Source organism: Puma concolor, chromosome B2 (genome assembly GCF_028749965.1).
Source record: "Puma concolor isolate L17-30 chromosome B2, mPumCon1.1.hap2, whole genome shotgun sequence".
Classification (NCBI taxonomy): Eukaryota; Metazoa; Chordata; class Mammalia; order Carnivora; family Felidae; genus Puma; species Puma concolor.
The window spans coordinates 153,599,095-153,615,909 of NC_141671.1; the positions used below are offsets into that span (position 1 = coordinate 153,599,095).

General features: G+C 46.2%; 2 protein-coding genes across 2 annotated transcripts in view; one reads left to right on the forward strand and one right to left on the reverse strand.

Annotated features, from left to right (window-relative positions):
• WDR27 (WD repeat domain 27) overlaps positions 1 to 4,931 on the reverse strand; it is a 153,693-nt gene extending 148,762 nt beyond the window's left edge. Inside the window, 1 exon segment of the mRNA XM_086708337.1 lies at positions 4,725 to 4,931. Coding sequence (XP_086564463.1) covers positions 4,725 to 4,913 — 189 coding nt within the window. The 5' untranslated portion in view covers positions 4,914 to 4,931.
• Positions 4,932 to 15,100: 10,169 nt separating this feature from the next.
• Positions 15,101 to 16,328, forward strand: CB2H6orf120 (chromosome B2 C6orf120 homolog). Its single transcript, XM_086708336.1, has 2 exons — positions 15,101 to 15,199; positions 15,510 to 16,328. The coding sequence occupies exon 2, from the start codon at positions 15,551 to 15,553 to the stop codon at positions 16,103 to 16,105; it is 555 nt and encodes a 184-aa protein (XP_086564462.1). The 5' UTR covers positions 15,101 to 15,199; positions 15,510 to 15,550; the 3' UTR covers positions 16,106 to 16,328.
• The last annotated feature ends 487 nt before the right edge of the window (positions 16,329 to 16,815 follow it).

The window sequence follows — 16,815 nt, forward strand, 5'->3', positions numbered from 1 at the left end:
CACCCAGCCAGCTATCAGAAGCAAACATAAATTATCTCTGCAAGAAGTTAAGGTCATCCAGAGCCTCAAACCAGCTGTGCATTTTTTTTAATACTGACTGTCTAGCAGTCAATCAAAAATAATCAGGTACTCAAGGAGTCAAGATTATTCAGTCAAAAACCAAGAGAAATACATACCCATGGAAAACACCTACTGACAAATCATCCAGATGGCCTTGAAACAAAACCAGAACCAATCCAGATTGCAGAATTGCTAGATAAGGACATCAAACCAGTCCTAATTCTATTCCATATGTTCAAAAGGTTAAATAGAGATATAAACAATCAGTAGTTAATAACCTTCCAAAACAGAAAGCACCAGACCAAGATGGATCCACTGGTGAATTCTACCCAATATTTAAGGAAGAAATTTTACTAATTCTCCAAAATCTCTTTCAGGAGACTGAAGAAAGAAAACAGAAAACACTATTTTCAGAGGAAACAGAGTAAATACTTCCTTACTCATTCTATCAGGCCAGCATTACCCTAATTCCAAAACCAGACAAAGACATCACAAGAAAAGAAAATTAAAAATCAATATATTTCATGAACATAGATCCAGAACTCAACAAATATTCAAAATATTAGCAAATCAAACCAAATAATGTATAAAAAATTATATACCATGACCAAGTGAGATTTGGAAATTTATTCCAAATATGCAAGGCTGGTTCAACATTTGAAAATAATTAATCCATCACATCAACAGGCTAAAGAAAAAAAATCACATGAAAATATCAAAAACGTAGAAAAAGCATTTGACAAAATCCAATAGCAATTTATCATAAAAACTATCAGTATAGTAGGAATAGACGGGAACTTCCTCAACTTGATACAGAGTATCCACAACATAACAAAAGCTAATGTATTAAATGGTGAGAAACTATAAGCTTCCCCACCAAGATTAGAAACAAGACAAGTAGGTCCCCTTCACCACTCCTTTTCAACATTATACTGGGGGTCTTAGCTAATGCAATAACAATATAAAAGGAAGTTTAAAGGTATAGTGACCGAGAAAAAAGAAATAAAACTTTGTTCATGGATGATATGCTCACCTATGTAGAAAATCCAAAGAACTGGAAAAAAAAAAAAAAACCCAAAAAACTGAAACTAAGAATTATAGCAAGCTTGTAGGATACAAAGTTAATACACAAAATTCCACTGGTTTCCTATATACCAGCAATAAATAAGTAGAATTTGAAATTAAAAACACAATACCATTTACATTAGCACCCAAACAAATGAAATGCTGAGGGACAAATCTAGCAAAACTGTGTAAGTTCTCTATGAGAAAAAATAAAACTCTGTTGACAGAAATCAAAAAAGTAAATGAATGGAGAGATATTCCATGTTCATGGATAGAAAGACTCAATATTGGGGCGCCTGGGTGGCGCAGTCGGTTAAGCATCCGACTTCAGCCAGGTCACGATCTCGCGGTCCGTGAGTTCGAGCCCCGCGTCGGGCTCTGGGCTGATGGCTCGGAGCCCGGAGCCTGTTTCCGATTCTGTGTCTCCCTCTCTCTCTGCCCCTCCCCCATTCATGCTCTGTCTCTCTCTGTCCCAAAAATAAATAAAAACGTTGAAAAAAAAATTAAAAAAGAAAAGAAAGACTCAATATTATCAACATGTCAGTTCTTCCCAACTTGATCTACAGATTTAATGCAACCCAATCAAAATCAACAAACTGATTTTCAAGTTTACATAGAGGCAAAGAACCAGGATAGTCTCATGATAATGAAGAAGAACAACAGAATTGGAGGACTGACAGTATCTGACTGTGAGACTTACTATGAAGCTACTCTAATCAAGAGCAGTGGTATTGGCACAAGAAAGGAAAAATAGATCAATGGCAGAGAAGAGAGAGCCAGAAATACAGTCAACTGAATTCTGACTAAGGAAAAAAGGCAATACAATAGAGAAAACTGTAAACTCCTAAAAAATAACACGGGAGAAAATCTAGATGACTTAAATTGGTGATGACTTTTCAGATAAGCCACCAAAGGCATGATCCATGAAAGAAAGAACTGACAGGCTGGACTTCATTAAAATTAAAAATTTCTGCTCCATCAAAGACAACACCAAGAGAAGAAGACAGATATTAAACGGTGGACAGACATCATTATATATCTGCCCAAATCTATAGAATGTACAACACCAAGACTGACCCCTAAGGTAAATGGTGGACTCTGGGTGATGATGATGTGTCAATGTAGGTTCATCAGTTGCAACAAATGCAGGACTCTGGTGCAGGGTGCTGATAGTGGGGGAGGTTGTGTGTTTGGTGGGGTTGACACAGGGGGCATATAGGAAATCTCTGTACCATCCCCTCAATTTTGCTGTCAATCTAAAACTGCTTTTGATGGGGCGCCTGGGTGGCGCAGTCGGTTAAGCGTCCGACTTCAGCCAGGTCACGATCTCGCGGTCCGTGAGTTCGAGCCCCGCGTCAGGCTCTGGGCTGATGGCTCAGAGCCTGGAGCCTGTTTCCGATTCTGTGTCTCCCTCTCTCTCTGCCCCTCCCCCGTTCATGCTCTGTCTCTCTCTGTCCCAAAAATAAATAAACGTTGAAAAAAATAAATAAATAAATAAATAAATAAATAAAACTGCTTTTGAAAAAATAATAAAGTCCTTAAAAAAAAAAAAAAAAAAGGTAAAAAGTAGCCCCTAAAAAGAAAAAGTGTAGCCAAATTTTCAGAACAAGAAATATTACCAGGGATGAAGAAATGTCACTTCATAACATTAAGAGTGTCAATTCACCAAGAGACTATAAAGATACTAAACATACATGTGCTTAATGACAGAGCTCCAAAATACACGGAGCAAAATTGACGGAAGGAAAACAGACAAGTTACGTCTAGCCACAGACTCCAATACGCCTCTCTTAGTAAGTGACAGAACCAGAGGTCATGAGTAGAAGATGCAAAGAACATGATCAAGCAATGTGACCTGACATTTACAAACAGAGATGGGCAAATATTCACAGCATTTTATCTGTAATACTCAAAACTGACAATATCCTAAATGCCCACCACCAGGAGAATGAATAATAAATTATAGTACATTCACACAAGGGAAATGTTCTCAATACTGAAAACGGATGAACCACTGATACATGCAACGAAGCAGGTAACTTCCAAAATAGTCACTCTAAGTGAAAGATGCCAGACACAAAGAGTATGCACTGTCTGATTCCACTGGCATAAAACTCTACAAAATGCAAACTAATGTGAAGTTTTTATTTAGAATACATAAAGCAATCCTTCAGGTCAATAGGAAAATGACAGATAATCCACCAGAAAAATAGCATGAAACTGAACACATGTCACAAGAGAGAAAGTCCAAATGGCCAATACTTTAACATCAAAGAATTGCAAATTACAAATAAGTACCCTGACCCTCACCAAAAGGCCTAAAAGTAAAAAGACCAAGTACAGGCGAGGATGTGAATCCACTAGAACTCTTACACACCCTTTGACGGAGTGCAGGTTGGTACAACACTCTGGGAATCTCGGCATTATCTACTAAACTAAATATACACATTCAATGCGCCTCAGCAACTGTACACACGAGTGTACCAAAAAACATATACAAACATGCTTGTAGCAGTTGAAACATGGAAACGAAACAGATCTCCACCAATAAGGGAAAGGATTAAGTGTGGTCTATCCATGCAGCGGAATACTACGCAGTGATGAAAACGTGGACGGGTCCCACGAACCTAACAGTGAATCAAGGAGTCCAGCATGATGCACGACCCCACTCACACAGAGTTCCAACAGGAGCAAAACCAGCATGTGGCCCCAGGAGTTGAGGGAGGAGAGAAGGGAGCACTGGCTGAGAGGAGGCCTGGATGGTAGCTACCCAGTGGTGTTCGCCTTGTTACAATCGCAACGATGGCACGTAATATCCGGGACACGTTTTTCTGAGTCTTCCACACCCCACTGAAAAAGTGAGAAACATCAAGCTGGACATCAGAATGTAGGCCCAATTCATCAGCATAAGTTGTGGTGAAGAAACACAGAAAAACCTCTCGTAACTCAATAGGAAAAAATCAAACTATCGATTCCTCTTCAACGATGATGAACGACTTCTCGTAGTAAAGTGAGGGCCAGTAAGATGGCAAGTTAGAGGGGCTTCTCAGGCAGACACAGCACTGAGGCATGTGCGGTAATCATCGGCCTCCGACTCCGGAAGCCCAAAATGAAGATGAGGATTATCCCGATGCCAAAAATGCTGACAGAATTCACTTTTGCATTTTGTACAACGAAACTGGCTTTTAGGAGCACTGAGATAATTACACTAGTCACGGAGTAATCTTTGAACGAAAACTCATGTCTTTAAAGCTGTCAGTTTGATGTGAAATATTCTGCAATAAACGCAACAAACTTCCTTAAATATGCTATATCTAAAATCTAGAAAAATTCACCTTATCTTGATTAAGATGAACCTCTTCTTGCTTATATTCTTATTAAAGAAAAAACGTCTTTAATAAAGTGATTCCAGGCAGTGTATTTTCTAAAACTCAAAAACGAACGCAGGGTTTTGTTTTGTTGACATTCTCCTCCCCTGGCTGGTGGCTGAGTCTGCGGAAGGTAGCATCACCCAAACAGCATCAGAGGGACGGACAGGTGACCGCGAGGCTCTTCAAGTCCCTGGACTCACCAAACAACACACAAAACTTTTTAGGTACCTGGTAAGAAGGGTCCTTGGTGCTCCACACGCAAAGTTCATTCCCATCTAAAGGGAAAGCGCAGAACCACAGGCCACAAGCAAGCTGAACATGGGACACGGGCTCCTTAGATTCGACCAGGCACCTTTCTGTGACCGTGTCACCGACGCAGCCGTCACCAGTGGAGAAAAACCCCTGTGGCTCTTCCATCCTCAATCTGAAAACGCAGGGACGCAGAAGACAATGAAGGTATTGGTGTGTTACACAGACGACAGTCTGTTTACTCACCATGATGAGTGTGATCACACACACAGTATGCCACAGCTGCTTACTCACCTCCTACACCACACCCCCAGGAAAAAGAAGGGATTACTCAAAGTCCTGAAGGTTCTGTACACACAACAGCTCCCTCCTCCCAGGGGCTTCCAGATTAAACAGACCTTGATGCAAGTCCCCCTCTTCCTACTCGACAGACCTCGCTCAGCCTTGCGGAATCTGCTTCCACCGCCGGAGATGGACAGAGCTATGCCTCACAGAGACGGTCTGGGATGGCGTGGTCTGCGACGCGTGAGCCCAGCGCTAGCACTGAGGAGTATTCAGAAAGTTACCACTGAGACTGATTACTGTTATCGATAACTGAGATACTAAATCATTTTCCAAATTTTCCAAGCAAATTGGTGGTAAAGTGCAATGTGAATCTATATCTCCTACCGCCCACCTTGGATCTATTTAACCGTTTCACAACCCTGACCCAGGTCACCCCTGCAGAGGCAGAATGCAGGGCTGGGGTCAGGCCCCTGGGCGGCAATCCTCCTGCTGTGTGACGCTGGCTCAGATGCACCGGTGTTTCCAGGACCTGACTAGAAACCCTTATTCTATCATGTATAAGGCCAAGATACCAGGCTACGGGGGAAGTATAAGTGATAAAGTTCTCAAAGTACAGTCAGAGGACTCACACTCCACGATCTCCCATATAACGAACATTCTTTCTTATAACAAATAAGAGGTGATTTTTAAAGGCTTGAAAATTGTGCAGTATTTGGAAAAAATAAAAACATTTTGAATATATTAATGCACATTCTTCCCCAATTCATAAACTTTATTTATTATTCTTGCAATTGCCAAGACACAGCAGGCAGTTTCATATAAAAAAAATAGCAAAATGTTTCAAAGTTACCACAATTTGCTTTTTGGGTTTTATCATTTTGAAGTACCCAGTCCCTAGCACAGTGGCCGGCATATAGTTGGTGATGAAAGAAAGTGTCCCAAGTGGATGAAGTGAAATTACCATGTAGCTCCTTCCACTGCTTCCCCAAAGCATAAAGAAATCTTAAGAAACAGATGAAAGAATATATTAAACATTACAAATGTTTCAAAATCTTAAGAATTCACCCACTGACTGGATAAAGAAGATGTGGGAGACAGACAGACACACACACACACACACACACACACACACACACAGGAATATTACTCAGCCATTAAAAAAAGAATGAGATCTTGCCATGTGCAATGACATGGGTGGACCCAGAGAGCACAATACTAAGTAAGATAAGTCAGTGTGGGAAAGACAAATACCGTATGATCTCACTCATATGCGGAATTTGAGAAATAAAACAAAGGAAAAAACAGACCAAAAAAACAGACTCCTAAATACGGAGAACAAACCACTGGTCACCAGAGGGGAGGTGGGTGGCCGACGTGTGACAGGCAGACTTGGGACGAGCACTGAGAAAAGTACAGAAGTGCCGAATCACTCTATTGCACACCCGAAACTAATTTGGCAACGTATGTCAGTTACACTTGAATAAAAAAAAACTTTTAAGAGAAAGAAGCACTACTTCGAGTAAAATATTTACGTTTTCATGAGAATTAAAGACATAAAATTTTTTAAAAAACAAAAAAGAGGGGCCCCTGGGGGGCTCAGTTGATTGTGCGTCCAACTTCGGCTCAGGTCATGATCTCGCGGTCTGTGGGTTCGAGCCCCACGTCAGGCTCTGTGCTGACGGCTCGGAGCCTAGGGCCTGCTTGGGATTCTGTGTCTCTCTCTCTCTCTCTCTCTCTCTCTCTCTCTCTCTGCCCCTAACCCACTCACATTCTGTCTCTGTCTCTCTCAAAAATAAATAAACATTAAAAAAAAAATTTTTTTTAACAGAAAAGAATCTACCCATTCTACCAAAGAGTCTACCAAATAAGACTGTGATTAAATCTCGTCTTATTTCTTCAACATAAACTTTTATAAACCAAGAACTGTCTTGATCTCTTCTGTAATCCCTGTAACATTCAGCACCATTATAGCAAATCATAGCATCTGTACACCAATGTACAGTTTAAAAATCATTTTTCTACATATTAACATGCAGATTTGGGTATATCAATAAATATGTGATATCATTTGACACTTACAATAGAACTTTAAAATTGTTAAATGTTTTTTCCCATCTTACAGGTGAAAAAATCAGAGGGTTAGTAAGGGTTAGTTGAAACTCATTAGTGGCATTGCCACAGTGGGAACTCACATTTCTGACTCCTCATTGGTGGCACCTCTGCCATGGCACACACAGAGCAGGGGCCACAGGTGACTTCACAGCTCCACTGACCTAAGAAAGCAGCAGCGGCAATCTGTGCAGGGAGCAGCGTGGGTTCACGGTCAAACAGATTTGCAGGGGAGATACCGGCTCAGCCATTCACTGCTGCTCTAAATGGCTTGGCGTCTGTAACGACGCCCACTCCACCTGCTGGTGACCGGGCTTGGAGCAGCCCCCAGACAGCCTCTCAGAAGGGATCAGCCACCCCGGAACCCACTCATTCTATCTGTGCTGCCTTGAGAGTCACTAGCGATGCGTGTGCTCCTGCTGGTCTTTCCTTGGACAGAGCTGCAGTCCCCTTGGCCTTGGGCTGCCGGCCATCCTAACTTTCCACCCACAGGCTGCTGGAAATCCCTGCTGAGGCAGGAACCCCTGGATGGAACTGGAGCTTAACTGGAATAAAGGATGAAAGAATGTTACCTTCGGCTACATGAAACAAATCATTTTATTTGTTCAGGGACAACTACATAACCATTTGGGAAATAATAACAAAAACAATTAAATTTCAGACAGATTGCCCATTATAAAATACTATCAAAAATTCAAAAACAAAAAACTAGTGATAAATCTGTAAAAATAAAAGGAAAGAATTAACATCCTTAATATTTGAGAGCTATTATAAAGAAATAAAACCTCAATAGAAAAAGAATACAAACTACAGAGGAGCAATAAAAGGCATCATATGAAAACCTTACAGCAAACATTATACTCAGCAGGGGAAAACTGACAACTGTTCCCCTAAGGTCAGGAATAAGATAAGGATGCCCACTCTCATCACTGTTATTCAACATAGTACTAGAAGTTGTGGCCACAGCAATCAGACAAGAAAAAGAAATAAAAGGCATCCAAACTGGTAAGGAAGAAGTAAAACTCTTACTATTTGCAGAAGACATGATACTATATACAGAAAACCCTAAAGTCTCCCCCAAGAAACTAGTAGGACAGATAAATGAATTCATTAAAGTCACAGGACACAAAACTAATGTACAAGATCTGTTGCATTCCTCTACATGAAAGCAGGAGAAAGAGAAATTAAGGAAACAATTCCACTTATAATTGCACCAAAAACAATTAGGATATCTAGGAATAAACTTAACTGAAGAGGTGAAAGACCTGTACTCTGAAAACTATAAATAAAACACTGAAGAAAGAAATTCAAGATGACACAAAGAAATGGAAAGACATTCCATGCTCACGGACTGAAAGAGCAAACATTGTTAAAATGTCTATACTACCCAAGTAATCTATACATTTATGCAATCCCTATCAAAATATCAAACAGCATTTTTCACAGAATTAGAACAAACAACCCTAAAATTTGTATGTAAACACAAAAGACTCCAAATAGCCAAAACAATCTTGAAAAAGAAAACCAAAACTGGAGGCATCACCATTCTGGACTTCCACGTTACATCACAAAGCCATAGTAATCAGGACAGTATGGTACTGGCACAAAAACAGATACATAGATCAATAGAACAGAATAGAAAACCCAGAAATGGACCCAAAACTGTATGGTCAACTCATCTTTGATAGAGCAGGAAAGACTATCCAATGGAAAAAGGACAACCTCTTTAACAAATGGTATCGGGAAAACTGGACAGCCATGTGAAAAATAATGAAACTGGACCACCTTCTTACACTATACTGAAAGTGGATTAAATACCTAAATATGAGACCTGAAACCATAAAAATTCTAGAGAACACAGGCAATAACCTCCTTGACATCAACTGTAGCAACTTCTTTCTAGACACATCTCTGGAGGCAAGGGGAATAAAGCAACGATAGGCTACTGGGACTATATCAAAATAAAAGGCTTCTGCCCAGTGAAGAAAACAATCACAAAACTGCAAGACAGCCTATGGAATAGGAGAAGATATTTGCAAACGGCATATCTGATAAAGGGTTAGCATCTATCCAAAACATATAAAGAATTGACAAACTCAATACCCAAAACAACAAACAATTCACTTTAAAAAATGGGCAGAAGACATGAAGAGGTATCTCTCCAAAGAAGGCATCCAGATGGCTAACAGTCTCATGAAAAGATGCTCAACATCACTCATTACCAGGGAAACACAAGTCAAAACCACAATGAGATACCACCTCACACCTGTCAAAATAGCTAAACTCAACAGCACAATAAACAACAGGTGTTGATGAGGATGCAGAGAAAGAGGAACCCTCTTGCGCTGTTGGTGGGAATGCAAACTGGGTACTAGGTATTTACCCAAAGAATATAAAAACACTAATTCAAAGGGATAGCCAAATTATGGAAGGAGCCCAAGTCTCCATCAATTGATAAACTGATAAAGATGTGGTGTATATATACACAATGGAGTATTACTCCGCCATAAAAGAATAAAATCTTGCCATTTGCAATGATGTAGATGGAACCAGAGTGTATTATGCTAAGCAAAATAAGTCAGAGAAAGACAAATACCATATGATTTCACTTGTGTGTGAAATTTAAGAAACAAAACAAACAAGCAGAGGAAAAAAAGAGAGAAAGAGAGACAAAGCAAGAAACAGACTATTAACTATAGAGAACGAATGGGTGGTTACCAGAGGGCAGGTGGATGGTGGGATGGGGGAGACAGGGGATGGAGATTAAAGAGTACATGTATCACGATGGAAAAATAAATAAATAAAAGTACTTTTGTAATTCAAAAAACTAAACAGGAACAATAAGTTCACAAAAGGATTCATGCCAGTGCCCAATATAAAATATCATCAATGCAGACTTTTTCTCATTCACTGCTGGTAAGACAATAAATGGACATAAGCTTTGGCCATTCGGCAACGTGTATCAAAATGTTTTAAAAGGTACATATTCTTTGATTCAAAAATTTCCATTCCATAAATTTAGAACAAGTAAATCATCGTACATTTCCCAAAGTAGCATTGATTATAATATAAAATGCAATGACAGTCCTTACATTCAGCGGAACACAGTGTTGACATTTAAAAAGATGACATTAAGACAGTTCACTCTGCACATCGGCGAGAGCCTTTTCAGCGTAAACCGCAGAAAGCTCAGCCTAATCCAACCGGAAGAAAGAGAACTCTCTGGAGGGACAGACCTTTAACTGGAAGGTCTGTGCAGGACTCCACGCAACAGCCCGAGCCAGCCCGGCCTGGCCTCTCAGCCTGCAGCTGTGCGTGTGTGTGTGTGTGTGTGTGTGTGTGTGTGTGGGCTCCAGTTTCCACCTTCTGCTGCCACTTGCCGGCAACACGGTGGCCAGCGGCCCCCACGGCCGCCCTCCCACGCTCTGGTGCACTGGGAAGAGCGGCCATCTCTCCCATCCAACCCCGTACACGCTGTGTGAGTCTGGGCCAGTCTGGGCCACTTCTTGGCCTTGACTTTATCATGTGATCAGAGGGATGAAACTATGCTGACCGGTCGGCCTGAGGGGGCACGGACCGTGACCCCTGCGGCCAGGACAGGGAAGAGCGGCCACCGAAGCGGGCTCAAGTGCCCCTGTCAGAAGAGGAATAGATACTGAGAAAAAAAAAAGCACGTGCATTTAAGTCCCTATTAACATTCAGATGTTCAAGAAGGATGAACTCCTATACGATATATCCACAATAATAAATATAATAATAAAATCCACAAACACAAAACTTACATTCTTCAGAAGACACCAGTGAGCGAAAAGACAAGCCGCGAAGTAGGAACGAACGATGAGCAACTCTTCAAGCTAAGCGTATCCAGAACCTACAAAGGACTTGTGCAGATCCTCAGCCAGACAAGCCAGTAGAAAAACGTGCAACAGCCACTGGATGAAAGATCTCCAAATGGCCAATTAACCGGAAAAGATGCTCATCCTCGCTAATCGCCAGAGAAATGCCAGTCGAAATAAAAAATGAAAACCGTACACCCGTCAGAATGGCTAAAATCAAAAAGACTACGAGAGGGACACGGTATTGACAAACTTCCAAACCCTCAGGAGGAGGAGTGTCGGCTGAAGAACCACGCAGAAAAACGGACCCGGGCCGGCTCTCTCTCTGCTGGGCGCGCGCACTGAGAAACAGGGGCCACAGAGCAGAGTCCTCGGGGTGGCACTCGGGCCTCCGCGCCACAGAGCGCCTGATCAAGGGGGCGCGCTCGCGGCAGCGGTCCGCTCCACCCCGATGGCACCCATGCGCACCCTAGGTGACCGCACAGCGTCCCGCGACGCGAGAGCGACTGGTCGGTCTTAGCTAGTCGGCTGGAAGAGCTCAACGCACACGTTAGGGAGGAGAGTGGCCGCCTGTGGGAAACAGGCAGGTAGCGATGACGACAGGGCCACAGGGCTCTGTGATGCTGACAGCACGCGGCCCACACCGGCGGGGTGACCGCCTGCTCTCACTCAGCACCAATTCCCAGCCCGGACGGAGGTCTCTACCTGCACTGCTGCCACGTGGGCAGCCTGGCATTTTCCTGCAATTTCCTGCAATAAACATGCATTGCATGTGGGGCACCGCCTTCCCTGTTTGGGCTCGATTACCCGTAGGGTGCCAGCTGCTGGGTTACAGGAAGCCAGCGCCCTCTCCTTGAGACTCACCTGTTCCCAGGCCAGGCATCCTTACCTGTTCCCATGCCGCGTCCCTAGGCAGCCTGAGGGGAATTTAGTTCCCTAAGGAGCTCCCTCTGGGCCACAATCAAGGGATGACCAAACCAGGGGTATGATGACAACGGCAGCTCAGCCGCTGCCCACAGCTGCCCCTCTTTCTGAAGAGGGAGAGCAAACTCCTGGGCCCGCCCCAGCGCCGTTCATCGTCCCCTCGTGACTCCGTTCGTTCCTCGGATTTGCTCCTCCCTCAACAACACGGGTGTGAACTGCACGGGTCCACTTATACACAGATTTTTTTTTCAGCAAACACAGTACAGCACTGTAAACGTATTTTCCTTATCATTTCCTTAATAACATTTTCTTTTCTCTAATGACTTCGTTGTAAGAATATGGTACGTAGTTCAGACTACATACAAAATGTGTGTCAACTGTTTATGTTGTGGGTAAGGCTTCTACTCAACAGCAGGCTATTAGTAAAGTTTTCAGGGAGTCAAAAGTTATACACAGATTTTCAACTGCATGGGGGGTGGGCATCCCTAACCCCCACGCTGTTCAAAGGTCAAGTGTATATATATATATACACACACACGTAAGAGTATATAACCGATTAACGTCTAGCTCTGGGAAAGGGAAAAAACGTGTCCTAGCACCTCGTACGTGTTAGGTATTCAATAAATATTTGAATTGTTAAAAAGGAGACAGCAGGACCTAAATGTAGTCAGTGTGCTAAACCCTATCAGCAGACCAAGACTTAACACCTAATCTAACTGCAGTCTCCGTCCCCAGGAACGTAACTGCTTACCACTCAGCTCAGAATTACCTGGTCAGCTCTAGTGACCAGATTTGATGTGCCCCACAGACCCCGTCCACTCCCCTGAGGAAGGCGACCTTGCCGGAAACAACGCATTCTCTAATAATTTCCTTTTCCACCCTCCCTTCCCCCCAGCTCAGCAGAGCTCCTCTCCATTGCAAGATGGGATGCTGCCCGACTCAAGCACCATGAAACAGCCAGTCTGGTCTTTCAATCTACTCAGCCGAGTCTGTTAGGTGCCGGACGTGGCAGCCGTGTTGGGTCTGGAGCGCTCTCTGACAGCGGCGGGACGAGGACACGCACAGGCGTGGTACCCTGCGGCCACAGTGAGTGCCTGTCCCGGCTCCCGAGGGCCGTGGGTGCGCTCCTGCGGGTTCTGAGCTCTGCTCTCTCCGTGCTGAGCTCCTCACCTAATTCCATTTCCACGGTTCCCCACTTGGTCGGAATCCCTCCCCAAATTCTCTCCTGACTCTGCCTGGATCCCACACTGGGAACTGCTGGTGGTACCAGACTGGGTCCAACCTAAAAACCTGGGCCCAGTTTAAGCTGGCCTGGGTCCAGCACCAGACCTCAGGTGAATAACATTTCGTAGTAAGTAAAGGCTAATAGCTAATGGGAGTCTTGAAAGCCAAAAAAGCTGGGGACATCGGTGGGCACAGGTCAAGCACTTAAAGGCCGTTAAAGTGCTCGCCACCTCAGAAAGACTCATGGTAAGCTGGTCGGAGAAAATGACAAAGTATCCTTGATGACTCTGCAACCGAGCCAGAACAGGAGGGGGGTTCGACCTCCAGCTAGCCTGAGGCTACAACTACTGAAATACGGAGCAGCGGCTGATGACAAAGGTGTGGGAAGGGCGCCAGATCATGCACACTCTTTTCTGCGTCCATCAGTCCTTCCCTAAATGTTTTTAAGTTTATTTATCCAGAGAGAGTGGGTGCGAGTGGGGGGAGGGGCAGAGGGGGGCGGGGAGAGAGAGAATCACAAGCAGACTCTGGGCGCCAATGCAGAGCCCAGCTCAGGGCTCACACTCACAAACCAGGAGATCACCGCCCAAGCCCAAACCAAGAGTCAGCCGCTCAACCGGGCCAGCCACGAGCCCCTAAAATACGATTTAAAGATAATAGTACTCTTTCTATACAGCTGCTTTAATTAAAAACAAAAATGGGGGCGTCTAGTGGCTCAGTCGGTTGAGTGGCCGACTTCAGCTCAGGTCATGATCTCGCGACTGGTGAGTTCGAGCCCCACGTCGGGCTCTGGGCTGACAGCTCGGAGCACGGAGTCTGCTTCGGATTCTGTGTCTCCTTCTCTCTCTGCCCCTCCCCTGCTCATGTTCTCTCTCTCTGTCTCCTCTCTCTCTCAAAAATAAACATTAAAAAAATCAAAAAAAAAAAAAAGAAAAAAAGACTATGCCCTCTTTCTGTTAGCCAGACTGGAGAAGCTGATTCTGTAGACTGTCAATTCTCAAACCGCGCAGTGCGCACTTTTGTGCCTCCATCACTTGTTAGGTGAGCACAAATCGCTGACTCCTGACTGTCGCTACCACACTGGTTTTCATTTCCAGGGCGCCCGGGTGGCTCACTTGGTTAAGCATCAGACTCTTGACCTCAACTCAGGTCATGATCTCAGGGTTCTTGATTGCCAGCCCGCATCAGGCTCTGTGCTGACAGCGTGGAGCCTGCTTGGGATTCTCTACACACACACCCCCCCCTTCCCTCTCCCACTTCTGCATGCGTGCGCACGCAGGCTTTCTCTAAGTGAATAAATTTTTTAAAATGATAAAACTCCTTTCCTTTTGTTATTTAAATTTTTTGTAATGTTTATTTTTGAGAGAGACAGAGACAGACAGAGCATGAGTGGGGGAGGCGTAGAGAGAGGGAGAGGGAGACACAGAAGCTGAGGCAGGCTCCAGGCTCCGAGCTGTCAGCACAGAGCCGACACGGAGCTCGAACCCATGAACCAGGACATGACCTGAGCCGAAAATGACCAATAGGTTGCCCTTAATCTCAGGTTCCAAATTAACAAAGTATCCTGAAAATAAACACAACTACATTTTGAAGTCTCTTTTAGGAGAATTTGAAAAAGTACCATGTTCTTACGAGGAACGGAGAACAGATAGCAAGCGCTGCGCAAGGGTCTCTCGCCTGGGGCCCGGCCGGACCCCGCGCACAGCCCGCGAGGCGGACGCTCGGTCGCGGCGAGCACAGGACGGGTAACAGGTGCCCCGACAAGGGTCTCTTCGGGCGCACCGGGCTCTCACCTGGGGGCGGCTCGGACCCCGCACGGCCCGCGAAGCGGATGCTCCGGCACGGCGAGCACCTAGAGAGCTGGGAGCCGGCGGCCCGCCCCACCCGCCGTCGCCCTGGTTACCAGCCGCCACGGCTCAGAGGCCACGAGACTCTCGTCATTCCCGCGAGAGCCCAAAGGACCTTCGCTTCCGGGCACGCCTCACTTCCGGGTGCCGCCCCACTTCCGGCTGCTCCGGCGCGGCGGCCCGGCGCTGGGCCCGATGCTTCGGACGCGGCACCCGGCGGGGAGCGGCGGTGAGTCCAGGGCCCGGAGGCCGGCCCGCCACCCCGCCGCCGCCCGCGGGCCCCCCCCCCCTTCCCGCCCCTGGCGGAGTCGTCTCCCCCCGATCCGCCCCGCGCCCCCTGTGTCCCTCCCCTCCTCCACCCTCCCGCGCGCCTCCCTTCTCACCTCCTCTCCCTCTCCTCCACCCCGCCTCCCTCCTCCCTTCCCTCTTCCCCCTCCCCCCTTCTTCCCCCTCCCCCCTTCTTCCCCCTCCCCGGGCCCCCAGCGGCGGCCTGGCGCCGGGCGGCGCGGGCGCGCTGAGTGTCCCCTCTGGTCCTGCAGGACGTCCGCGGACTAGCAGGTGACGGCCCCCGGCGTCGGGCATGGCAGCCGCCTGGCGGCGCGCTCTGCTGCTCCTGCTGGCCTCGCAGCTCGCGTGGTCGGGGAGCCCCCCGGACGAGGAGGAGGTTCCCGAGGAGTGGCTCCTCCTGCACGTGGTGCAGGGGCACATAGGCGCGGGGAACTACAGCTACCTGAGGTTGAACCACGAGGGGAAGATCGTCCTCCAGATGCGGAGCGTGAGGGGGGACGCGGACCTATACGTGTCTGACAGCACGCTGCACCCGAGCTTCGACGACTACGACCTGCAGTCGGTGACGTGCGGCCCGGACGCGGTGTCCATCCCCGCGCACTTCCGGCGGCCCGTGGGCATCGGGGTGTACGGTCACCCGTCCCACCACGAGAGCGAGTTCGAGATGAAAGTGTATTACGACCGGGCGGTGGAGCAGTCCCCGTTCGGGGAGGCGGCCTACGCCGACGGGACGGGCCCAAGCCAGCGGCCAGCGTCCGCGCCCGAGGACGCGCCCCCGGAGGAGGAGTCCGTGCTCTGGACCGTTTTAATTAGTGTTTTGAAACTGGTACTTGAGATTCTCTTCTGATCCCTCGGACGTGCTCGGAAGACACCCTGATAAGACGTGCCGGGGACTGCGGGCCTCCGAACCCGGCTCCGTTTATCCGCCGGGAGGTCACGTTCCAAACAAAGCCATAGGATTTCGTTACCTCATTTACCCCGAAAGTAGGGAAAGCGGCAAGAACGATGTTGCTTTTTCAGTCCTCAAAGTTCCTGTAAGAGGAATACGCACAATAAAATGTTTAAACTCCGGTTTGATCGGTTTGTCAGGGGACTAGGAGGTTTAGGCAAAATGCAGCACCTTTCCTGCCGCCGCGCGGCTCAGATGGACAGGTTGGCAGCTGCACCTTCACTCCAGTTAGCGGTTCTAGGTGAGGTGCAAACCTTGAACAGGTCCGAAATGTACCGCTTCCTATCTCTTCGCCGGGGTGTGGCCTAAAGCTCCACGCCTGCGCCCCAGGTGGATCCCAGGTGTGCCCCTGCCCCCCTGCCCCCTGCCGGTTAAGGTCATTTGCATTGATCACCTGCAGCTATCTTAGCAATTAAAATTCGTCCATTATTAAGTAATTTTGTTATGCTACCCATCACTGGCCAGAAACAATACAGATTAGGAAAACTTCATGCAAATAAAGTTTCAGGCCAAAGACAAATAAAGTTAAGTACTTCAATTAAGTTGCATATATTTCCACTGAATTTCTGGAGAGAGCCAAAGCCCTAAGAGACTTAAAAAAAAAAAAA